The sequence below is a fragment of the Martes martes genome (assembly GCF_963455335.1).
Source record: "Martes martes genome assembly, chromosome: 2".
NCBI lineage: Eukaryota > Metazoa > Chordata > Mammalia > Carnivora > Mustelidae > Martes > Martes martes.
The window spans coordinates 15,563,799-15,590,093 of record NC_137889.1 but is presented as its reverse complement, the minus strand read 5'-3'; the positions used below and the strand labels follow the sequence as shown (position 1 = coordinate 15,590,093).

The window sequence follows — 26,295 nt, the reverse complement described above, 5'->3', positions numbered from 1 at the left end:
TCAGTGTGGACGGATCATTTGTTTACTCTAACTCCTACTACTTGCATCTGGGCTCTCCCTCCTTGAGTGAGCAAAAGGCCATTCACCTTTTGGAAATTTCGCATGTACAACAAGACTTAATCTTCCCACCTACACTGAGAAGCAGGTATCATGAACAGCATTTCATAGATGAGAACATTGAGGATCTATGGTTATGCTAATAGTCCAAAGTCAGAGGTAATAAACAGTAGAACTAACTCCCCTGTTCTGCCTGACTCTCAAGTCCAGACTCTATGCTACCCCAGAATCAAAGATTGTAAAGAGAAAAAGTGTGAAAAATTCAGAGATAAAGACAGAATATATGAATAAAAAACACTTTCCCCCTCAAACAGCATGACTGTGCTTGACGAGTAAATCAAACACAAAGGGACTGTAAGAAGGAGATTGTGAAATTAAAGATGCTGCTGATTCAACAGCTTAAAAAGAATCAGTTTTAGATTTTCCTGAAACATGCTGGAACAAGACAGATGGGACAAAGGAAGAGGAAGCAGAGGCAAGACTTAAATGTGATCTGGACTGGGCTTAAAGCAGCAACAGAATGTCGGCCTGGAAATAAACACAAGCTGACTGAAAAGCTGCCCCCACACAACTGCCTAACAGTCAACCAGCGTATGTGTTGCCTTTATTAGTGCAATTTATTATTCTCTAGTCTGACAGTGGCCAATTCAATTGGGTGCTTCCCAGGCTGCCAAAGTCATTTTGCAGCGAATAGATATCTGCACACCAGTGGAGATTTCTAGGATGAGGGCACTATTTACCTGGGGCAGGCAAGTGCAGACACAGCCATCAAACCTAGACACATTGTCTACCAGTCTCATTATGTGATTTGTAGAAGATAATGCATAATCAGATATCAGTTCTCTAGGGTTCACTTCTAGGGCATAATCATCTATATGCAAAACACCAGTAGCCTACTGGCACTTCTTCAAATATCTATAATCCCAGAGTACAGTGGTAAAAAAATTTTTTTAATTAGAATTATCAACTAGAGCTTCTAGGCATAGCCCAGATACCAGCAAAATAAATCTACTGTTGATATAAGAAAACTAGAAACCCAGAGGGAAGGCATTTCTAAAATGGATTCAATTCTCTGTTTCTATTACTGTGATGCTTTACCCATAATATCTTTATATTAGTCACAAAAGCAGTAATTTCAGAAGCTGGTAAATGTCTCCATGAAAAATATATGTTCATGTTCAAATTAGATCATCATAAAAATACTAAATTTCTCTAACCACTTGCTCTTTTCCTAAACCTAAATCTATCCATCTTCTCACTGGAATAAAACATGGATTTAAAATACTGTCCTTCACTGAATCATAATTTAAGTACTTTAAAATGAGCATCCCCTGAGTTCCACCAAGTCTTGGACAGCCATCTGGCAGGCAGAAGTCAGGAGCACTTTACACAACAGATACCACAGCAAATCAGCAGGAGCTCCTAGGGGTTGCTGAACACTTGAAAGGAGTGGCTGAAGCTCTTGAGATGCCAGGGGTATAACCCTAGAGTCCTCATTCTCTCACTTTCCTTATTAGTTCACATACTCACTGGGAGCTGCTTTTTCCACCAACAGCAATTTTCAAAGGGTGGTCTGAGGACCCCGCTGTGTAATATAAAATGTCATCTGTCTTTTTCACCCTGTTCTTACAAACACAGTGTAGTTTCCAGATGTGTGTTAACACATCTAATGTGTTACCTAATGTGTGCTAACACCATGAGTCTACTGCCTAACAGCAAGAGAACTGTGTATTCGTGCACTTTAAAAATGTCTTGGTTTGGTGGCACCTGGGTGGCTCAGTTGGTTAAGCAACTGCCTTCGGCTCAGGTCATGATCCTGGAGTCCCAGGATTGAGTCCCACATAGGGTTTGCTGCTCGGCAGAGAGTCTGCTTCTCCCTCTGACCTCTCTCCTCTCGTGTTCTCTGTCTCATTCTCTCTCTCTCTCTCAAATAAATAAAATCTTGGGGAAAAAAGTCTTGGTTTTAATAGCTGACATGGTAAACACCAATAGTATAGCAAGAGGTGAGGTGGCATATGTTTAACCACCGGGGCTCCCCCAGGGGGAAATCATCTCTGACTTGTAGCATTCGCCCATTGCACAGTGTAAGTACTCCCACCATGGCTAATGACAAGCTAGTAAGGTAATATCCCTGATCTCAAAGTAGGGAAGGGATGTGCATAGTCAGCTCTTACAAACCAGTACAAGCTGGTCCCAGCACCCCATGAGATAGAACCCACATAAACAAGGTGCTTTTGAGGGTGCATGGCTGGGTCAGAAGAACACGTGACTCTTGATCTGGGGATTGTGAGTTTGAGCCCTACATTGGGTGTAGAGATTACTTAAAAATAAAATCTTTTTAAAAAATGCCTTTAGGTTTTCAATAACTTTAAGAGTATAGGGGATCCGAAGACCAAAAAAAAAAAAAAAATCGGAGAACCACTGCACTACAGTAATTTTTTTCAAATCATGGGTTGTGACCCACAAGGAATAAGTTAAAATACAGTTCATCTCAAACATCATTTTTAAAAAGATTTTAACACAAAAGTATCAGTTATCACAGGTAATAATATTGTTTTATGAAACTGGGTCACGGTATAAAATGTATTTCTTACTATGGGTCACAATTTTTTAAAAATGCAAAATACTGGGGGCAGCAAACTGAAAAATATTAGGCCCATGATGGCTCTGCACATTTTGATCTCATAAGCCTGTGTGACACAGACTTTGGGAGAGAGCACGATTCATGGAAAGAGGCAGTATAGCCAAGAACAGGGAGCTGCTGTTGCTCAAGGACATTTAGCAACTAGGCCCCACTGAGCAACAGCACAGGGCCCAATAGGCTTCTCAGCAGAGAATAGGAGATACCACCTGCCCGATAAGGATGCCAATGTTTACTCATCCTCGTGTGTATTTTTCAGATACCCTGTCTCTCCCCTGAAAGCAGAGGTAGAATAGTATCAGTGTGAATAGGCCACATTAAATTAAGGAGCCCCCTCCTACTAAGTCCACATCCAAATAGGCAGAAGGCTACTCCTCTCCTGCAGTAAGACGACTTTTACATGCAAGCTAGGCGTGCTGTAATTCAGCATTCTCACTCATTCAGGAGTAGCACATGCAATTAGGATCTCCCCAGCAAACCTCTGAACATAAGGATTTGTTACAAGCACAGAAATGGCCTTGAAGTCTTCCTTCCAAAGGCAGAATCACTTCATAGGTACAGATCTTGTCAGTGTCAGTGGAACAGTACAAAGAACTACCGAGCCTAACTATTCACACTTTTCACATTGAAACATTTCTAATTACAGCCCACAACCTCCAATATTGAGTTCCTTTAAAAAGTCAGTTTTCAGGATATTGTGATGCAACAGAGTTCTCAACACAGGACTCACAAAAGGAAACATGAATTCTAAACCTTTCTAAAAATTGTTAACTCATAGACATTTCACAATATAAAACACTACATTTAAATTTTCTACTTCTAGGTACTCACAATTCTACAAACAAGTTCATGACAGTGCCGGCTTGGTAAAATTAATTTCATTAAGTTTTTCACAAAATTAAAGAAGTCAATAAAGGGGTTTTCTATTAGAGAGTTATAAAAAAAAAATTTACTCTATCAGAACACTGTAATTGTTCTCCCTCAATATATCTACACTTCAAGCCAAACAGCAGCAAGAGGCAGAAAATTCTAGAGTTTTATCTTGACTCTGACCCCTTTCTGTATACGAAAAATATTTTAACGTAGAAAAAAGGTGGGGGAGATTGTTCATGTTAGAACAGTTACCTGGCATTTGCAGCTTTCAGGTCACAGAAATGAGTGAGTAAAGTCCTCACAACATCATTGCAGACGACTTTAACCACATCCACGTGGCTCAGTCTGTGACGCAGCTGTCTGGCAATTTCCCAAAAGTCTTCCAAGAGCAGATGGTAAAGCTGTCCCTCATCTCTGCTGAGATTTCCATACCAGGACAGAACGTAATCTCTATAACTGTAGTCAAACACTACCAGGAATAAACAAAGCAATGAGTAAAACTTAGAAGAAAGAAGCATATACCACAACCACATTTCTACTGGAAGCTGACAACCTACTATTTAATATTCACTGTTTAAAATACAAAGAGAATAGATAACAACACACAAGAAGACATATCTTTCCTAGAATATTTCAAAATAAAAAGATTTTCAGATAACTAAAATTCTGAGGGTGTGGTGACCATATGTCCTGAATTTTTGTGGACACACCAATTTTTAAATATTCTATCCTGGGGCCAAACTATCTAAATTTATCAAAAAACAGAGTGTCTTACACAGTGGCAACCACTTATCGAGTCTGCTGGTTATCAGTTTATTGCCTCTTGCTTCCAAATTCACCCTTTTTTGCCCTGCTTTATGATACTGGAGATGGACCATGTAAACATTTCCTTGCCAACCCATACCATGTTAGAGTTTGTCAGGAGAGGATGCTGGAGGTACTGCGGAGGAGGAAGGGGCTTCTTCTCATCCTGGTTCCTGTGTGTTCTCTGCTCCCGGGTGTGCAGCAGGCAGCAGCACATGGGGCACCAGATGGCCGCACTCCCAGCAGATTCCAATGGCACTCAGAGGGCAGCTGCCCAGAGAAGTCTGCTAGCACCCAGGGGGTGGCTTCCCCTAGCCTGAGTTATATCCCCCAAACTTCTCCACCATTACATGGACCACAACTGTGCCCTCTCCAGTGAGGCCTGGATCTCAGCTCTGGGGTGAAGAAGGAACCCACTCCCAAATGTATCACTCCTTAAAGTGCTCTGTCTCGGCCATAGGACTAGTGGGTGCTCCCATTATTTGCTCTTCCTATATTCTTTGGAGTTCTCTTTATTCCTCAGTAGTCAAGTTCTTTTTGCAAGTTAATCACTCTTTAAAAAAAAAAAAAGATTTTATTTATTTGACAGAGATCATCACAAGCAGGCAGAGTGGCAGGCGGGGGTGGGGGGGCGGAGGGGGTGGGAGCAGGCTCCCTGCTGAGCAGAGAGCCCGATGCAGGGCTCAATCCCAGGACCCTGAGATCATGACCTGAGCTGAAAGCAGAGGCTTAACCCGCTAAGCCACCCAGGTGCCCCTAATCATTCTTTATATTAAACTTTCCTGTTCAAGTACTATGTGGTTTCTGTCTCTTACTGAGACCCCAACTAATGCAGGAAGAATCCCTTAAGTCAGATATCACAGCAGGCTCAGCATCTATGGCTGACAACCTTCTTTGGAAGATTTCTAGTATCTCTCTTCTTAATTCTGGATCAATTTTATGCCTTGGATATAAAAACCCTTAGCTCTAGACCAGTGCTGTCCAACAGAATATGAGAGGTACATATGTAATTTTAAGTGTCTAGTAGCCACATTAAAAAAGGAAAAAGAAACAGGTTAAATTTTAACAATATTTTTCAACTAATATACCCAAAATATTATGATTTCAATACAGAATCAAGATTATCAATTAATGAAATTCTTTTTCCATGCTAAGTGTTCACCATCTGGTATATATTTTATATTTCCAGCACATCTTAATTTGGACTAGCCACATTACTCAATCGCCACTTCTACACAGCAGTTCTCTGTTGCTCAGGGAAGCTCAAGTCTGCATAGAAGATGAAGATTGAAAAATAAAAATGTTACTGGACTTAAGTCATGATTTCCCCAAGGGAGAAAAGCACAGACTCATATCTGTGTTTCAGCATAAGGATACCTGTACTATTCTTTCATCACTGCTTATTTCTCAAGGTTTTCTCTTTCCTTCTTCAAATACCATTTGGCTTTATTTTGATATGACCATCATCGTCTCAGATAGTCTATCCTCTTGCTTTGCTTTGGGAATCCTGTGGAACAAACTGTAACTTGGGATCCTGATTTACTGCACACCTGGCCCACAAATGTCTAACCCATAATTCTCAAATAGTTCTGCAGGTCAGGATCTGGTGCTCATTTTATTCATCTTGGCTGCTCCACACCAATTTTAAGTGAGCTTGGTGGGGGTAGATGGGCAGGTGATAGGAAGGAGGTCATATTTCTCAGAAAACTAAATAGCAAATGGAACCTCCAGCTCAGAGTTCATCCTATATAAGGATTCCATATATGTGCAAAAGCCCACAAATCAAGGAAAACACATTTCTTGTTTTGATATTCTGTGATGGCTTTTTTTTTTTTTCCTCAGAATATCAACTATGAAAGTGTACCCAATGCTTTTCCACATTTCCAGAATTTCTACATTGCAGCTTTATAGTAATTCACAAAATGGCATTTTAAATCCCATAGGTCAAAAACATACATAAAGCATCAAGAATTTTGTTCACAGACACATGTACAAAGGTTTAGCTAAATCCTCAAAGTGATTGCACTGGCCTCAGTAGTGGGATAAGATACTTAAGACAGCTTAAGCCTTATAGTGGAGAACCATTATAGCCAAAGCCTAAGGGGCATTGAAAAGATTTAAAAAAAAAGAAAAGAACTCAACCTTTTATTTTTCATTAAATAAGCATTTAATTCTGGTATACAAAGCTTCCAGTATATAAGGTAGAATAGATAGCCACTGGACACAAAATGCAAAATAAAGGCAAAACGAACAAATAAATCATCTCCTAAATGTTTTGGCTTTTTACTGCTCACTTCCAGATATTAATTTGAATAAATGGTTATGTTTTCTAGATTTTACAAAAAGTAGCCACATCTCATTCCTTTTAAAAAATATATATATTTTATTTATTTTTTTGAGAGAGAGAGAGCACAAGCAGGTAGAGGACCAGAGGGAGAGGGAGAAGCAGGCTTCCCACTGAGCAGGGAGCCCTATGTGGGGTGGGCTTGATCCCAGGACCCTGGGGTCATGACCTTAGCCAAAGGCAGACGTTTAACCAACTGAGCCACCCAGGCACCCCAAAGCATCTCATTCCTAGTTGGACTATTCCAACTAGGAGAAGGCATAAATGGTTTCTGACCTGGATATTTAAGAAAATGGGGCAAAAACTGGAATAGGATAATCCCATAATCTCACTTATGGACACAAATAGACCACGGTTCCTACACAGTAATTGAGTTACATCCTCTCAAGAAATTGAGGCTCCCATCAAAAAACCCTGAAATCTTGCCATTTGCAATGACGTGGATGGAATTAAAGGGTATTATGTTAAGCGAAATAAGTCATCCAGAGAAAGACAATTATCATATGATCTCTCTGATATGAGGAATTTGAGAGGCAGGGCAGGGGGTCATGGGGGGAAGGGAGGGAAAAAAAGAAACAAGTTGGGACTGGGGAGGGAGACAAACCATAAGAGACTCTTATTCTCAGGAAACAGGGTTGCTGGAGGGGAGGTGGGAGGGAGGATGGGGTGGCTGGGTGATGCACATTGGGGAGGGTATGTGCTATGGTGAGTGCTGTGAAATGTGTAAGCCTGATGATTCACAGACCTGTACCCCTGGGGCAAATTATGTTAATTAAAAAAAAAAAAAAAAAGAAATTGAGTCTCCAAGAAGTGAAATAACTTGCTCAAAGTCAAATAGGCGGTAAAGCCAAGTGTCCTATCTGCCAGTCACTTCTCCTACTCAGCACACAGCAGTCCTGCGTGAAGGTGGAACAAACAAGTCACATGAGTAAAAGACATGAGAAATCTGAAACAGCATGCTTCTCCATTGGACATTAAGCTTGTTTGAAACATTTATATGAAAAAAATATGCAAATGACTACACTTGAATAATTGTGCCAGAACACACTAATAGGACGAATGGGTGGAAGTCATAAGAAAATTGTTTTTTTCTGTTTGACATAAGGAGGAACTGAATAAAAACATTAAAGCTGTCCAAGATTAACAGTAGATGGGGAATATCCTATCATAAGAAACTTTTAAACAAGCTGGCTATCCAATGGACAAGGATGACCTAGAAAAAATTACTTCCTGTGATGGGGGGCTGAATTATGTAATCTCCACAGACCCTTGTCTGCAAAGCTTTTAGAACCTTCTTCTGGTAAGAGCCACCCTGACAACAAAGCACTGCCAATTTATTCATTTTCAATTCTTTCACCCTTACTCTTTTATTAAACAAAGTTGTCACACCACAGATTTTTTAACTAGAAGCAAATAAATCTACAGTCCAAAATATTTGGGAAATAAAAGTATTTTTCCTTTCATTAAAATTGAGTTTCAAATTATAGAAGGAAAAGCAATTATAAGAGACTTAATATCTTTAAAATAAGATCTTCTTAGCATGCTAAGGGATTTATGTGAAGGGCATATTCATCTACATAATTTCCCATCACACTTGTTAACCACACACTGCATATGCTAATTAATACAGCTCTAAAATACTCCTCCGATACTACATTTTTGTTAGGAATTGATAAAAATGAACATTGGTAAAAATCTCAACTCAGGGGCGCCTGGGTAACTCAGTCAGTTAATTGTCTGTCTTTGGCTCAGGTCATGATCTCAGGGTCCTGGGATCAACCCCCACCCCCCCACCCCCCCCCACCCCCGCATCCCACTTCCTGCTCTGCGGGGAGCCTGCTTTTCCTTCTCCCTCTGCCTGCTTGTATGAATGCTCCAGCTCTCTGTCAAATAAATTTCTCCCCCCCCCAAAAAAATCTCAACTCAGTAATAGAAGATATACTTGGAACTAACAAATCTCTATCAGTAGCTTATCAGTATACCTTTAAGCTAAGTATTATAAAAATAGAGCAAATATAAAAAGTATGAAACAAGGGGACTCGGCTGGCTCAGTCCGTAAAGCATGTGACTCTTGATCTCAGGTCATGAGCTTGAACTCCATGTCAGGCAAAAAAAAAAAAAGTATGAAACAGAACCATGATTCTAATTATATACAACATATCTACATATACTCATTTGTATACAAGTGCACATATGAACAAAATATTTTAAAATGTATCCTATGGATCAATTTGAAGAGACACAAAAATTCATGATAAAATTGTTTTATCGTCTCTACTAAGAGATAAGCAGAAATAATATAACAAACCAAATGAGAAATAAAAGAATACTTATCTTCATTGCCAAGCAAAAAGTCTTTCTTCTAGCAGTCAACAAAAATTCAAGTGCTGTTATCAAATCTATTTTCTAGACTACTCTCAATGAAATAAGCAGGTAAAAAGGAATCACTGCAGAATACAGAGAATGAAGTAACATGTTTGAAACTTTAATTTTAGTAGGATTAATGTAAAAAGAGGATTTAGGGTAAAAAGTAGGGAAAAACTGTAAGTGAGGAGACCAATTTAAAGGCCACCGTGTTAGTCTAGATAATGTGATGTTAGGTACTCTCTGCCTATACATTTTCAGAATAAAGAATGACTCAAACTAAAGAAAGAGTATAAAAGAAAGAGCTCCATAAGAGCCATTCTACTTCTGCCTTTTCCCCAGAGCAATTCAAGATACAGCCTTCCCTGCTCAAGAGGTAAGGCCCCAGGGGTCATAAACATCCATGGCCTGAGTCCCTTGGAACAAAGAAAGAGTGCTGAACCAGGAACTGACCTAATGGTAATAAGGACAACAATAATTCCGTTGTTCATATAGATGGCACTCTGCAGTTTGCAAAGTTTTTAAAATGCAATTAGTAATTACTATCTATGTGTGGATGGAAAGCCAACTTCTGGGAAAATTTGGGGGTTTTAGTTTATGTCACTGATCAGGGTGTTCATTCGGTCAACAAAAAATGTATACATATTTCACACCACTGGGTAGAGTCATGAACTAGAAGAGTTGATCCTAAAGGAGGTTAGGGGTGAGAGTGGAAGATGGGAGAGTCATGGTCTTTCAAGTGCAGGCTCTGCTTCCTCTCTGTCTACATCTAATTCTCACAGTCTAACATCTTCTGGAAATGGCCACAGACACCCTAGTAAAAGAGATCACCACATTAGGTTCCCCTTATCTAGGACAAGTTCCAAAGAAACTGAAAGTTCTGTTATACTTGGACAATGACCTTGTAATATCTTCCATTATTATAATCATTCAAATTATGGCCTTTTGTATAATCTGGACACTTTATTTTACAGAAAAATTTACCCCTGAAATTCAAAAAAGTATTAAGAGCCAATCAAAACTAACAGAAATATGTTCATCTGGAAATGTAACATGTAATATTAATTGCATTTGTGAAGGACACACCAAAAAGTAATGGAGTGATGCTATTTATAAGACATTTGGACAGCATCTTACAGGTCAAAGCGTAGAGGTCAGTATCCTCAATACTTTGGAAAAGGGTAAGATTACAAAGAATTGTTTTTCAATTCAAGAATTTAAACTGAAAGTTCTCCTGAGCAAATAGCAAGTACTCATCACTGAACTATATTCTCTGGTTCGCAGTACTGAGGTGACTTGGGGTAGCCGAGTAAAAATTAGGCTATAGATCTGAGATTTCATACTCAAAGATTTTCAAAAGTACATCCTGTCAGTCTTCCTGGGAATGTAACTTTAGGAGAAACTTTTGAGAGCATCTGGTTTAGAAAGGTGGCTGTTCTGACTTCTCAAATATATGGTTCATTCATACCATATCTGAACCCCGAAAATACAGTTTCTACACTTAAAAATCGGCTAACAAAGCATAGTAATAATATACTTCAATCATCTTCCCTGGGTATGCCATTCAGCTTCTAGCACTTTTAGCTTTAATAATTTTTTTTGAAGATTTTATTTTTAAGTAAATTCTACATACAACATGGGGCTCAAACTCACAACCCCGAAACCAAGAGTTGCATGTTCCACCAACTGAGTCTGCCAGGCACACCTCATAGCTTTAATAATTTTACTAGTTCACAGAAAGCCAAACTGTATTATTTTGAGCTACACTCTTAAATATTACTTCTTTCTTCTTTGTAATTCAATCTATCAAGATTTAAGGCCAAGTCCTAATTTATACTGAGCTACAACACAAGCACACTTTAGTAACAATGACGAAAAACTCACCCACATTTATACATGCATATACACACACATCCCTTGTGTTTTACTCAACTCTTTGAATAAATCTGTTTTAAAATACTTACTCTAAAGGGATTGAAACGAAGATATAAAGGTAAGATGGAATAATTATGTTATCTACTTCAAACTAACGTTAGGGGGAAATTTTTAAATAGTTCATAAGCACTTCATATCAACTGAACTCAAGTTACTGCAGCCTTAACAAGTGTACCTGCTATTAAAGTTTGCAAGCATACCAAGAGACCCTCAATTTTATCAGTACGAGTCTACTATAGCTAGCTAATAACATTCAGAATTTCAATTACACATACTGGTGCCAGGGCTTAGAAATGCAAATTAAAATACTCTAGAGATGCATATTATAATCACTACAGGTTATCTAAATACTTATGAAACCTCTTAACTTTCTCAACATGTATTTCTAGATTCTAATTTTTCATTAATTTAAATGTCCAAAAATTTTTAGAAGAAAATTTTTGTTTTAGCTTATTGTTGTTTTTAATGACTGCCAGATGCATTCATTTTATTCTCATAGCCAACTTTATAGCAGCCTTTAGCTTTTCTTTTGGTAGATGATCTAAATACTCAATTCTACTGAAAATCACTTTGCTTAAAACAAGAGGAAATTGTAAACAATAATACAGTCAAAAAAAAAGACAAAGAAAACAATTATTGTACAAAGTGTAATTAACTAAAGCTCTTACCCAAAGGCTTTGGATAATACTGCTCTTTCAAAATAAATCATTGCACAGAAATTAGCCTGAAGATAATGTGGTTTGGGGATTTTTTTTGTTCTGTTCTGTTTGGGTTTTTGTCAACCAGGCCTCAACCTTTATCTTTTTTTTTTTTTTCCATAAACATTTCTGAAACAAATTGGTCCCTGGTAAGTAAACATGCTATTGCAATTTCAGAGCAACTTTACAGGCTTGAAAAATTAAAGAGATATCCATGTTCGCAGTAGCATATTCACCACAACCAAAAGATGAAAGCAACCCAGATATTCTTCAGTGGATGAATGGATAAAGAAAATGTGGTTATAGGGGGCACCTGGCTGGCGCAGTTAGTAGACTATGTGACTCTTGATCACAGGGTTGTAAATTGAAGCCTCACATTGCATGGTGAGCTTACTTAAAAAAATTAAGAAATATTTTTTTAGATGTGATTATATACATAAAATAGAATATTATTCAGCCTTAAAATAGGAAGGAAATTCTGACATATCCTACAAATATGGATTAACCTTGAGAACACTGTGTTAAGCAAATATGCTAAAGACAAAAGAACAAATACTATATGACCTCATTTATATGTAGTACCTAGAGTTAAGGCGCGGAGATAGAAAGTAGAATGGCGATTACCAGGATCTGGGGAAAGGTATTCTGGTTTAATAGGCAGAGTTTCAGTCTTGCAAGATGAAAAGAGTTATAAAGGTTTTACATAGCGATGAAATTGTACTTAACACTACTGAACAGTAAACTTAAAAATGGTTAAGATGGTAAATTTTACATTATGTGTATTTTACCACAATTAAAAGAGAAAGGGAGAAGAGTTCCAATTCCAGGGATGGTAGAATAGCTCATATCAGACTAACCTTCCTACAGAAAACTATCAGGAACTTTAAAAAATATATATTAAAGAGCTATTTAAAGACCTTGGAGAGAGGGGTGCCTGGGTGGCTCAGTTAAGCCCAACTGCCTTGGGCTCAGGTTATCATCCCAGGGTCCTGGGATAAAGCCCCGCATTGGGCTCCCTGCTCTGTGCGGAACTTGCCTCTCCCTCTGCTGCTCCCCCTGCTTGTACTCTCTGTCTGTCCCTCTCTCTGTCACATAAATAAAGGAAATACTTTAAATTTAAAAAAAAAATTAAATAAATACATAAAGGCACTGGAGAGCAGAGTGAGAGAAACTGAAGGGAAAATCTACGGTTGATAGAAGGGACTAGCCCTGGTACCAACCACATTTATGTATCTTTCCCCTAAAGTACTCAACAGTCTTAGAGGCACAAGGAAGTTCAAATTTAGACTGAACATCTGTATTTTTTTTAATATACGATATCAGAAAACAGAGTTAGGAACTGCCAAAGCGGCTGAAAATATGGGCAGGAAATACAAATAAGATGGAGCCACAAAATCTGGATTATAAACCCTCAAACCCATTGCTGACTCTGCCCTACACATGTATGGAGGTAAGACTGCAAGGAACCAGCAACAGCTGGAATTGAAAGAGCTAAGCAGATTCTCTGACCGCGGTCCAAGACAGAGTAACAGAGTCTGGAGATAGAGTCCTGCCCTGTTACAGGTGTGACCATGGACTTTCACTGAAACTGTGTAAGGAAAATGAACTTGATAACTTCAGCCCATGTCCCAAGACTGAAGGATTCATCTTAGACTAAGGATAAAATCCAAGCAGACCTGCCCTAAAAATATGTATAAAACCAAGTATCCTCAAGGTGAACAGTCAAAAATTAAGCTGGCTACTAGACCAAAAACCAACACTCTTCAGAGGAAGATAACAGAAAACTAGAATGTCTAGAAAGTAGCATCTGCATTGTTCAGGATAAAATAAAAAATAAGAAGGCCTAAGAAAAACCAAAAAAGAAAAAAAAGTAACACATACTTAAGAGAAAAACCAATGGATATAAATCAACTCTAAGATGGCCTTGATTTTGGACTTTGCATACAGAGACTTTAAAGCAATTATAGAAATATGTTCAAGGAATTAAAGATAAAGATGGTAATAATAAATTACAAATGGGGAAATCTCTGCAGAGAACTAAATAAAAATTCTAGACAGGGGATGCCTGGGTGGCTCAGTTGGTTAAACATCTGCCTTCAGCTCAGGTCATGCATCAGGCTCCTTGCTTAGCTGGGAGCCTGCTTCTCCCTCTGCCTGCTGCTCCCCGTGCTTGTGCAATCTCTCTCTCTGACAAATAAATAAATACAATCTTAAAAAAAAAAAAGAAAGAAAGAAAAGAAATTCTAGACAGAAGTACAATATTTGAAATTTTTTAAAAAGATTTTGTTTATTTATTTGACAGAGAAAGCAAGATCACAAGTAGGCAGAGCAGCAGGCAGAGACAGAGGGGGAAGCAGGCTCCCTGCTGAGCAGACAGCCCAATGTGGGGCTCAATCCCAGGACCTTGAGATCATGACCTGAGCCAAAGGCAGAGGCTTAACCCACTGAGCCACCCAGGTACCTCGTACAATTTTGAAATTTAAAAATTCACTGGATACACTTAAGTAGATTAAAAACAATGAAAAAAGCAGTGAACTTGAAGAAGATGAATAAAAATTACCCTATCTAGAGAACAGAAAGAAAAAAGAAATAGTAAATTAGACAACATCAAAATTAAAAACTTCTGCTCAAAGACAACATTAAAAAATAAAAGGGAATTTACGAACTAGGAGAAAGTATTCACTGTATCTATATCTAACAAAGGATGTGAATCTACAATCTTTAAAAACATTCCTACAAATCAACTGTAAGGTAAATTTTAAAAAGAAAGACTTGACCAGACACATCACAAAGGAAGATACAGAAATGGTCAATAATCACATGAAAGGATGCTCACCATCATTAGTTGCCATAGATATGCAATTTAAGGTTCCAGGAAGATTCTGTTTTACATTTATCAGAATAGTTAAAATAGAACAAATGACAACAGTAAATATCAGTGATAATGTAAAACAATTGGAACGGTCATACACAGTGAGAGTCTAAATAAAGACATCATCACTTTACAATATTATTTGTCAATTTCTCATGAAGTTAAACACACAACTTACCCTAGGTCTGGTAATTCTACTCCTTGAAATTTGTCCATAACACATGAAAACATATGTACACAAAAATGTTTGTTTATAGCAACTTTACCCAGTGTGTTTCAAAAAATTAGAAACAACACAAATGTCCAAAAAAGAAAGAATAAATATACTGACACAGTCATATTAGTAAAATAGAATACTACTCAATAGTGATAACAAAAAATGAACTGATTCAAACAACTGATAAATCTCAAAAACATGCTGAGAAAAGAAGGCAGGCATAAAAGACTACATCCTGTATGATTCCATCTCTATAAGGTTTAAGAACAGGCAAACTTAGCTATAATGATAGAAATTAGAACAAGGGAAAGTGAGTTTGATTAGAGGGGGTCAGAAGGAAAACTTTCTGTAATGATAGAAATGTGCATTAGTTTCAGAGGGGTGCTAGTTACATAGTTACACACATTTATGAAAATTACTGAATTTATGTACACTTAATATCGGTGCATTTCAAAGTATGTAAATTTTACCTCAAAAAAAGCAATAATTACTTTTAAACCATGATTTTGAGATTATGAATTAAAATTATTGGATTTTACATTTGGCTTTTATCAAAGTCACCATACTTTACTAATAGAAATATTTTTAAAGTTTAATTAGTTCCCAAAGTTCTAAAACTATGAATCCACACAATTTCAGACTGCTTCTGTACTTACATAGCACTCATCTTCAAATTTTAATACAGTGATTTTTGTGAACTATGAAAGTAAACATACTTACTATGTACTTATCATGTTATTCAGTTCTCTGAACTTTATATCTAATATCCCATATTCACTCTAAAAACTCAGACTTTTTCTGCACTTATAACTGAAATTGTGTTTTTAGAAATTTGATTTTAAAATTATTATTTGAACTTTAATTTGATCTCAAAATATGTCTTTTAAACTTTAATATTTCTAATTACACCTGATTTCCACTTCTACAGGTAACAATACCATGCCCTTACAACTTACCTTCAACCTAACTCAATACCAGTTCTACTGACATGTCCTTCATTAAGACCGCTATACCCCTTAATTTGCTTAACTGATTTGTTGATGAGCAAACCTGAGTGAACTCATCTCCAACACACCTTCTCTAGGTTATATCTAAAAGAAAAAATATTTCCTAATACCTATTTTAGGTGACAGAGAACAGATCCTTGTTTCATATGGCGGAACTAGCTCCACATGACTGGTTAGCTTCATGTGACCCGGAAATCCTAGTCAATATTTAAATCCCATCCATTCAACTAAAATATGGATGTATTTATTCAGTCATCATAAAAATTCCCAATGCTACACACAGACAAGAAGGATAGATAAATCTGTTAGAGATTATAATTTTCCCTTCAGAACATAATGAATTGCTTTACATGGTAATCATAAGCTCTCATTTAATCCTTACCTTCTTTCAGAGCTTTGTCCATATTATGAGAAATTACTACCCTTCTAGACTGAACTGACTCATGTGGGTTTCCATACACAGGACTCTGAAATGTAAAGAAAAGAAAAAAAGGACACAGATTACTGAATGAATAAATTATATATAAAAATAAAACCAAACTATGAAATACCATTTAAATAAGCTTTAAGATATTGCTTAATAGATTATAAAGTTCTGCTGGAAAAGTAAATAAATGCTGACATTAGTTAAGCAATTTTTGAAAAAGAAGGATTTTCCCTACCAAATATCAAAACAACATGATGCCAGAGTTAGAATAAACAAATCAAAAGAACAACAGAAGTACAAAAACAAATCTATCTATATATGAGAATCAAGAACATAAGAAAGTTTGACTATTGAATAAGTGGCTTTGGAATAACTTGATATTCATGTATAAGAAAAGGTTAGAGTTTTGTCTCATACTTTATGCATAAATAATTCCAAATTTATAAAAAGCACATTATATTTTTTTAAACTAAAAATATTGTTCAAAGGAAATAAGGGAGAAGCCGTGTATAATCGTGGGATGGAGAAGGTCTCTCTAAAAGAAGACACAAAATTCAAAAGTTTTAAAGAAAAAAAACTAACAAATACAACTATATAAAATAAAATCCTGTTTGGCAACATATACTAAGAAATATAAATGATAGAGCAGGAGATAATATCTCAACATATATAACAAAGGACTATTATTTAACATATACAGAGCTCCTCAGAAAAATAAAGTCCAAGAAAAGAAATTGAAAGATCATATAAGATAAACAAATAAATAAATATATGAAAAAAATATGTAACCTCCCTTTTAGTTAGAGAAATACAAATTTGACCAATGACCAAAGCAGGGGGAAAGATGAATACTGTCTAATATTGGCAAAGATACATAGAATTGCTCATTTCATACATTGCTGGGGGAAATGTCTATTTCTGTGAGCTACAATTTCATTTAGCAATTCTACCCCTAGGAATCCAACCAATGGAAATACTTGCACGTATGCAAAGAAGTATACATACAAAGAATTTCACTGCTCTATTGACTTTAAGGGCAAAAAATGAGAAAAAAAAAAACCCCAAATATCAATAGTCAGAGTTCAATTATGGTACGACCATATTTTAAAATATAATGCAGCCATTAGAAGCAGAGAATTATCTGGAACTATACAAAGAGGATAAGCATGGCCCCTGTACAAGGATGACATGCAAATTTGTTAAGTGTTCCATAAAAAAAATAATGTAACTGGCAGGCAGCACACATATTTAAGCATATTCTGTGCTTATGTGTTGATCTTTACAAATTCCTCCAAAATTTAATTTTTTTCATTCTCACCTTTACTCTTTTTTGTCCCTAATTATGGCTTTACTACTTCTTGCCATCTGTCCACATACTCTTCTCCCTCTGCTTCATACTTAGATATAATATGCAGTATATAAACATATGTTTGTCACTACTAACTACAGCTGAGTAAGTCCTTCACTCTTTTTAATCTAAAAAAGAGTATGAGAATAATGTTCTCTATTTTGGCTCTTTCAATAAAATCACTATTATTTTTTCAATCTGTTTTTCTAATGTTGGGTTCTGGATTTCTCCACATCCCATCCCCCAGGGGTCACTGGCCCTTACTGGAAAGAAAAAAGTCCTTCATCCCTATCCCATCCCCACAGCCTGATAGAGAATCTCTGAGTAAGGGAAACAGGGAAAAAAAAAAAAATCATGGGCTCAAAATAACTGGGAAACCATGCATGAAAATTCCTTTTTTAAGGATATAATGAAGCCAGAATCTCCTTGTCTCTAAATTACTACACAAGTATATGTTAGTCACTACCACACATACTCTTCTTCTTTTAGATCACAAATAGGCAATTTACTAATCCTTATACCAAAGTGGAAAAAGAAAAGAGAAAGGGAAGAAGGGAAGAGGCAGGGAGAAATTTGTTGCAGTTGTTGGCTGCAACAAATGCAAAATTTGAATAAATTCCTGTGGCTCAGAGGGCAGTTGAGCCAAAATTATCTTCATTTCCCTTCTATTTATAGATTCGAAAAAACAAACTCTGCATGGCAGAGACTTCCCCAAAAGACTTATTCTTTTTTTTTTTTTTTTAGGACTTTATTTATTTATTTGACAGACAGAGATCACAAGTAGGCAGAGAAGCAGGCAGAGAGAGAGGAGGAAGCAGGCTCCCTGCTGAGCAGAAAGCCTTATGTGGGGCTCTATCCCAGGACCCTGAGATCATGACATGAGCTGAAGGCAGAGGCTTTAACCCACTGAGCCACCCAGGCGCCCCCAAAAGACTTATTCTTTAAGGCAAATGCTAACTTGCCCTATCTGCGCTGCCACAGGCCTCGTTCCCCAAGGAAAGCTTACCTCTTCCTGACAGCCACTTTCCTAAAATGCCAGTACTGGGAAACAGGAAATAAAAATGTCTGTACTCTTCCCACTGCAGCAAAGTGCTAGAAATAAATCTTCAGTAAGATTTCAAATCCAGAAATTAGGACTTTGAATGTAGTCTGACCACTCAGCTCTATTTAAGTTTTTAGTATCCATACCACACTATTAACTCATAAAAGCTTTTGGTTAACCAGTACCCCTGTCAGGTAAAAAATACACTTTGTTTTTTATGTAATTGAAATAAGTGAACTCTGTCTTCATTTTAAGATTTAAATCTAGCTTAAAATGAACTTGAGTTCAGAAGCGCCTGGGTGGCCCAGTGGGTTAAGCCTCTGCCTTTGGCTCAGGTCATGATCTCAGGGTCCTGGGATCGAGCTCCGCATCCAGCCCCACATCCAGCCCCACATCCAGCCCCACATCGGGCTCTCTGCTCAGCGGGGAGCCTGCTTCCCCATCTCCCTCTGCCTGCCTCTCTGCCTACTTGTGATCTCTACCAAATAAATAAAATCCTTTAAAAAAAATGAACTTGAGTTCATTTTTAATCATTCAGTGAGTTCTCTGGAGAGAAAATGAGGTCCCAACATATAATTGCTCATTTTAAAAAATGTTTCCCAAAGACAGGACAAAACCAAAGAGCTTTTCTCTAATATATGTAACTAGATCTTCAAGTATCAAGGAGCAGCATATCAATAAACCCTTTATTGAGTAGATATCAGCTTTCTGTTCACTTCTGAAGATCAGTTTTTAGTCTGTTGCCAAAACACAGTCCAACTGTCTTTGTGTCGGAGCTACAGGCACCATCTCCTGAGGAAGCAACATCCAGAGAGAATCCATGTAGAGAGACCTGGGTATTCCGATACCATTAGCAACTAAACAACCAGAAACGACCTGGAATCCAGCCAAGACATGTACCTCATTGTCCGTTGTTTATAAGCATGACATTGCTTACTTACTGTGTTGCTTCCTGTGGGAGCACAAACCAAGCCAGGCCAAGCAGCTCATGACTTGGAAATGCTTTCATGCCCATTACCTGGGCTACTCAAACAAGTGCCGCTCTCCTTGTTCTCCTTCAGTATATGTATATACAGTGGGAAAAAAAAAATCTTTTTAATGTACTTTAGTCTATTTTAAAAAGAAAAACAGTTGCACAGAGTTGAAAGAGTAATGGGTAATTTCTTATAAGGTACCGAAATAGTGATTTATCTTAGGAAAACAAACCCAAAACCCCGATCATCACCATTAACCACATGGAGCTGTCACATGGCTGAGTCCTTCCAAGTATTCTCAGCATCTGACAACTCCTGGGATCCCATGACTAACACACTCATTCTCAAACTATGTTATTTTCAAAACCATGGCTCCTTTCAAGCCAATCATTTTCTGCCTCAGCCTCAAAAAATAGTTTCTCCAAAACCAAAGAAATGCAAGAATCAGACAGAGCCTTCCTCAGAAGATAAGGGACTAAAAACTTGAAAGGCTATCTCAAGAAGATATGACAAAAGACTTGAAAATCCACTTCATTTGACTAAGACACTGACAAAAGACTGTGACATGAGCAGTAAAAGTCAGGCCTAACACGGAAGCTGAGTAGCCAGGGTCCAGAGCTGGGAGGGCAGCAGGGCAGAGCAGAGAGAACACGGGCTCTCAAATCTGTCCAGAAGCGCATTTTACTCAAGGTAGATCCTTGACCAACCACTTCCCTCTCTAGCTTCAGTGGGCTTAGAATATCTCAGAGGATGAAATAACTAGTACCAAGGGTCCAAAAATGAAAAAAGACAACAGGCGCCTGGTAAGGAATATAAATGAGTTAAGGGGGTTGTCCCCGCTGTATAGCTAGATTTTCCAACTCTCTTCAACAAAAAACAGAAATCAAAAAGCTCAGATGCTATCTCTGAGAAATTCTTATTCCCAACACTGTGAGCTTACACTGTTGGGGCCAAAAACCATGAGCCACATTCAAACCATGGTCCTCTACTCTGTAACTGCTACTCCCAGAAGGCACTTAGCAGAGTGCCTGGCACCCAATTCAAAATGTTACCAACTTTCAACAAACTGAGGCTAATCATTGGGTTGGTTGGATGGCTTATTGGTTTTCTGAAGGGAAAGGAATGGTAGAAATGAAAGTAAGAAAGAAGGGCTGAAAAGTCAAGTAACGAGAAAATAAGACACAACATAATAAAACACATTTTTCTTGAAATATTTTTATCTTTGAGGCTATACTTTAAAAGGAGGAAAGTGTACATTTCCTGGAGATGTTCTACAGTGTACGTGCCTTTACACTTTCTATTACTGGTGAAGTATTTGAGTATTCAAACAAAACCTGGTCTGATCAGAAGCCAGTTTCCTGGATTGTGCTTTCTAATGTTCAATCAGGAATTCAAAAAGGTCTCATTTTCTTTATTGATAAAAGAAAATTGTCAAACACACTAAGGATTAAGGGAGATTGTACTCATGGAAAGTAGTAGTATTTGTGTCTCCCCCACTCCTTAACCAAGTATAATTCCTATTTCACATATAAGAAAAATAAAAGCTTTGAAATTCAAACCTACAAATGATCTCATATTGTTTTTCTAAGATCCCAAACATGCTTTAATTTCTTCTCAAAATGCTATTTCCAATAACATTAAGAACAAAGACACATTCTACATTATAGATGTAAAGAATTAAATTGGCCTATAACACCATTAATTCAGAGATAATCGTTACTGACATTTTGGTATATTTCTTCTTAGTGGGTGACTCTGACACTTACTAAGTAACTTTGGGCAACTTATTTTTCTGTACCTCAATTTCTTCATCTCTAAAATAAAGATAACAATAGTACCTGCCTCTTTGGGTTGATGAGAGCATTAAATGAGCTGACACACATGAACATAAGAGAGCCTGGTAACACAATAATAAAAACAAATTATTATTGGTAACTTTTTTCATTTTCATACTTTTTTTTAAATTAGGATCATAGTATTCACACAGCTCTGCAATTGGCTTTTCATACTCAATATTACATTATGAACATCTTCCATTAAATAAGATTTGGAATATATGGTTTTGAATGACTTATACCACAATGTAAATAATCTCTTATTTATTTTGTACATTTACTTAGTCTCCACCATTTTTTCCTATTTTAAGTGAAAAAAATATTTTCATTTCTATGCTATTGATCTTAGTGCCACCAGAAACATTCTTAAAAAAATACTAAGTGTCTATTAAATATACAGATGGATTTAGACTCTGACTTCCTTCAAAGGACTGTATACCTCAAGAATTTTGTGCTTCAGGGAGAGTTTTTTATCAGCTAAGCACAAACTGAAGGAACAACAGGGCATGGTGGGAGGGTTTGGGGGTGCTCTGAAGCACACATTATGCAAAGGTGAACTGGAAAAATCCCTTTCTAGCCTCCTCAGTCAACTCCAAACTATGTACCTTGAAAGCCCAAAGCTGCAGGGCATTTCCAGACAGGGAAATGAGGAAGAGACACAAAGGCAGGAGCAAGTGAGGGCCTTCTCTAGCCTGCAGAATACTCAATAAAGCCAACTTGGCCACCAGAAATACAAATCCCTATCGTGATTTTACCTAAAACGAACTTGGCAAGAGATGAATGGTAGATTAGATTATCAGTAGCTCCTATAGCTTATTACACCATTTATCAAAGTATTATTGTGTCAGGCTAAAGGCCAGCCCTGCCTGCACACATCAAATGTAGGAATCAAGGTTCTGTTTCTATCTCTATAACGAAAGAACTTCTTCAGTTGGGATAGATCTGAGACTAGACCCTATAAAGGAGTATGAAATAAGAACTTTGGTCTGAACAAATATGAAATTCAAATATACTTTTTGCTGGGGCACAATCTCCCTGTTACTACTATGGCAAAAGCATAGGACATGACATTACAGTGACAAGAGCACTAAATTAAGACCCAGAACCATAGGCTGTGGTTGGTTCTTTGCCATTTTCTTGCTAAGTTCTAGTGAACATATCCACCTTCTGAGATTCAATTCAATTTATATCATTTCTGCTGTATTTATATTAAAAGGATTATTCTGCATTTCAAGAAGGATAACGCAATGTGAAAGTGCTTTAAAATTATAAAGCAGTTTACAAATATAGGTTCTTATGATGGTTCCAAGTCATGGTCTAACTTTTTTTTACTATGTTAATTTCCTTCCCCCCCAAATAATTATGAGTTCTATTACATGTGACTGGTATTACAACCTTTCATGCTTTTAGGCCTAACTGTCCCAAGCAGATTTCTTGGTTAATAATCCACTTTCCAGGAGAAAAAATGAGTGTTTCTCTATTAATTGATCAGCAGAGGTAGATTTTGAGGTAGATTAATATATCTAGGATTGGTTTTCCACTCAGAAGAATTAGACTAATGCGAAGAAAAATGTGTTTCCTTTCTAATGTCAGGAACTTAAATCTGAAGATCTTTAGAAGACACACTTCACTTGATTTTAAGAGAAATTTAAGTATATTTCAAACCAGAACAGATTTGGAAACTGAAATTCTAACATGCACTTAAAAGTACACAGGCAGCAGCAGTTGGCCTAAATTGGCAAGTGTAGAACAGATACTAGGGCTGGAAGGAGGAGAATGAGGAAAAGCAAATTGGCTTAGGAAGGGTAATTGAAAACTGACATTAGCTTTGTGCATTCCTGAAAAGGTTTGTGTAATGAAAATTCTGTAACCATTTTATCACTGGCTTCCACTGTAATTTTGAGTCCATGAGGGAAATCACAGGCTTCCATGATATGAATCACATTTCCATCCATTCATTCAATCATCTAACATTTACTGAGGATTCTGTGTGTCTGCTGCCACTTAGTTGGGTACTACAGAGACAAAGTTAAAGAAATTACATTCTCTGGGTTCATAGGCCTTAATCTATTCTTAATGGAAGTTCACAATCAAATAAGACAGGTGGCAAAAGGTTTGGGGGGGAAAAAAAAAAAGAACTACTGTTGAGCCCTTACTGTTGTACCAGTATGAGAATGTACTAAGTACATTCTCATCAGTATGAGAATGTACTAAGTACATTCTCATTCAGTCCTCAGAGTGACCCCATGAGATAGTTACTGATATTCCCATTGTATGGATCAGGAAACCATTTTAAAGATTTTATTTATTTATTTGACAGACAGATCACAAGTAGGCATAGAGGCAGGCAGAGAGAGAAGGGAGGAAGCAGGCTCCCTGCTGAGCAGAGAGCCCGATGCGGGGCTCGATCCCAGGACCCTGAGATCATGATCTGAGCCGAAGGCAGTGGCCCAACCCACTGAGCCACCCAGGCGCCCCTCAGGAAACCATTTTAAAGAGGGAGGCTATGCCGAGGAATTCTAATATTCTTCCTAGTCTGGTATCTTCTCTACATTTTGCTCTCCAGCCCAGGTCATGGAAGAAAAGTTACTTAATATACAGTCAACACAGGAAATCATTTCAGAAGAATTCTGAAGTTCATACATACTGAAGTATATTACAAGAATTACTTTCATCTCACCAAAGTTCTCACCGAAACCACTTACTACAAATAATAAAGGAGTCAGAGTGGTTACCTCTGCTTCATGTAACTCAAAAAATACATGAGTCACATAAAATTGCTGTTTTCACAGAGATCTTTAGTAATGAAAGCAATCACGGTTATTGGGTGTTTTTTTTTAAAATATTCCATTACTGTCCTGAAACACTATGATACCATTATTAATTTGCTGGCTAGCTTTTAAATAAAAACAGATGATTAAATATTTAGTACATACCTAGTTAGAAAAAATCACATTAGTAATTTGACTCAGTAGGATCTCTATTTCCATAGTTTGCTTAAAGCAAAAAGCTGAGCTCCATGTAGAGTGGCCCAGATAACAAATATATACAAGATACTGAAATGTAGTAGATGAATTATTGCCACAAAAAATACTGGCTGTCTAAAACTGAAAACACAATTAAATGCAAACTACTCAGAGGCTAACTTTTTCATCCCTTCTAAACAGATGAGTAAAAAGTTAACTGTCCCTGCCTAGATCCAAATCATACAAATTATTTCTTCCATTCCCATCTAAAATAAATGTTGAAAGTCAAAGAATAAAACTTCTTCTGAGAAGAAACATAGTATTAAAGATAGGCCTTTGTGCAGCAGCCATTCCATCCTCAAGAAGAGTGGACATGCTGGCATGTGTAGGTATATTAACATATACAAATACCACATGCGGCTGAGTTTCCTTTGCCCCTGTTGACACCCAGAAGCTGCTATCCACTGCTTGAAAACACACCAACTCAGTTTTCAAGAATCACTTGAGGAATCTGCTCAAATGCAGATTTCTTGGTCCAATCCCCCAAGATTCTTAATTCAGAAAGCTTAAGGTGTGTCTTTGAAATAAGTATATATTTTTAACAAAAATTTCTAAATTACTTATGGACCCTTAGACTACAGGGAGAAATGCTAAATGATCATGGTAACACAAGTTAAGACACCTGAAAAAACTGAGATTTTTTTTTACTATTCAGAAGATTTTAAGAACATAGCAATCATTACATTAAGTGGAAGCAGAATCACAGAAGATTTATTCCTAACTTTGACTTTGCTCTATTAACTGAAATGAAAATTACAATATTTCTTTTTTTTTAATTTTTTAAAAGATTTTTTATTTACTTATTTGAGAGACAGAGATCACAAGTAGGCAGAGAGGCAGGCAGAGAGAGAGAGAGGGGGACCCAGGCTGCCTGCTGAGCAGAGAGCCCAACGGGGGCTCGCTCCCAGGACCCTGGGATCATGACCTGAGCCAAAGGCCGATGCTTAACCCACTGAGACACCCAGATGCCCCGAAAATTACAGTATTTCATTTGTAGTCTCAAAGAATTCTTTCTCCAAAGCATTTCTATTCCACAATATTAACAAACCATTATTCACTTTAGAGACAAGAAAAATCAGTTAAAGTAATAAGTAAGAGCTAGTTTTAAATGCAGTTCTTGAATCAAAAATTATTTGTATTCCTAGAATGGTCGACACTGAGTACAGGCACTGAATGAAACCATTCTTGGAAATTTAAATTGGCGAAGACATACTCTTCTAAAGAAAAACAACTCTATTACCTAACTTCTTATTGCATTTAATTGGTAAAATCATCCAAGCATAGTTCAAAGCAAATGCCATGAAGGGCACTGGCATTGCCAGAGCTGGATTTGGTCAAAACAGTCAAGAGACAAGAACCCCACTCTCCCCTCCCATAGCCTTTCCCATTGTCTCTGATTTCATAGTGTATAATGCAAGCTTTCTCCTCAGACAACATTTTACCAGAGAGCTCCTGAAGGCAACTCCTCAGTCACAAGAGAAATAGGAAGATGAACCACGTGGAACATCCGGGTACATCACATCCACAACACAGTGTCTTGGCTCCTCACCTCCAGGACTTTCCTCTCCATTCCCCCTTTCTTGTAGCCACACCAAAGGTTTTGGCATGAGCATTAGGAGACTGCCGATCTCTCTGGCCCTTCCCCTTTCTCTAAGCTCCCTCCTGGCCTCTGTTCCTTCGTTGGCTTAGCTGACACCTGAGCAATTCTCATCAAGGATTCCTGAGCCCTGACCTGTTCCACACCCTGGTTCCTTCTTGGTTCCATCGCAGGAGCTAAGTGGTCCTCCTAAAAAAAATATCACAACCAAGCCAATGGGTGTCACCACATTCT

The 26,295-nt window shown here is 37.4% G+C and overlaps 1 protein-coding gene across 1 annotated transcript in view; it reads right to left on the bottom strand.

Moving 5' to 3' along the window:
• Positions 1-26,295, bottom strand: part of SNX25 (sorting nexin 25) — a 122,521-nt gene that overhangs the window by 80,075 nt on the left and 16,151 nt on the right. Inside the window, exons 2-3 of the mRNA XM_080797277.1 lie at positions 16,195-16,279; positions 3,824-4,040 (exon numbers count right to left, since the gene is read on the bottom strand). Of these exons, the coding sequence (XP_080653403.1) occupies positions 3,824-4,040; positions 16,195-16,279 (302 nt within the window). The remainder of the gene's footprint in view (positions 1-3,823; positions 4,041-16,194; positions 16,280-26,295) is intronic.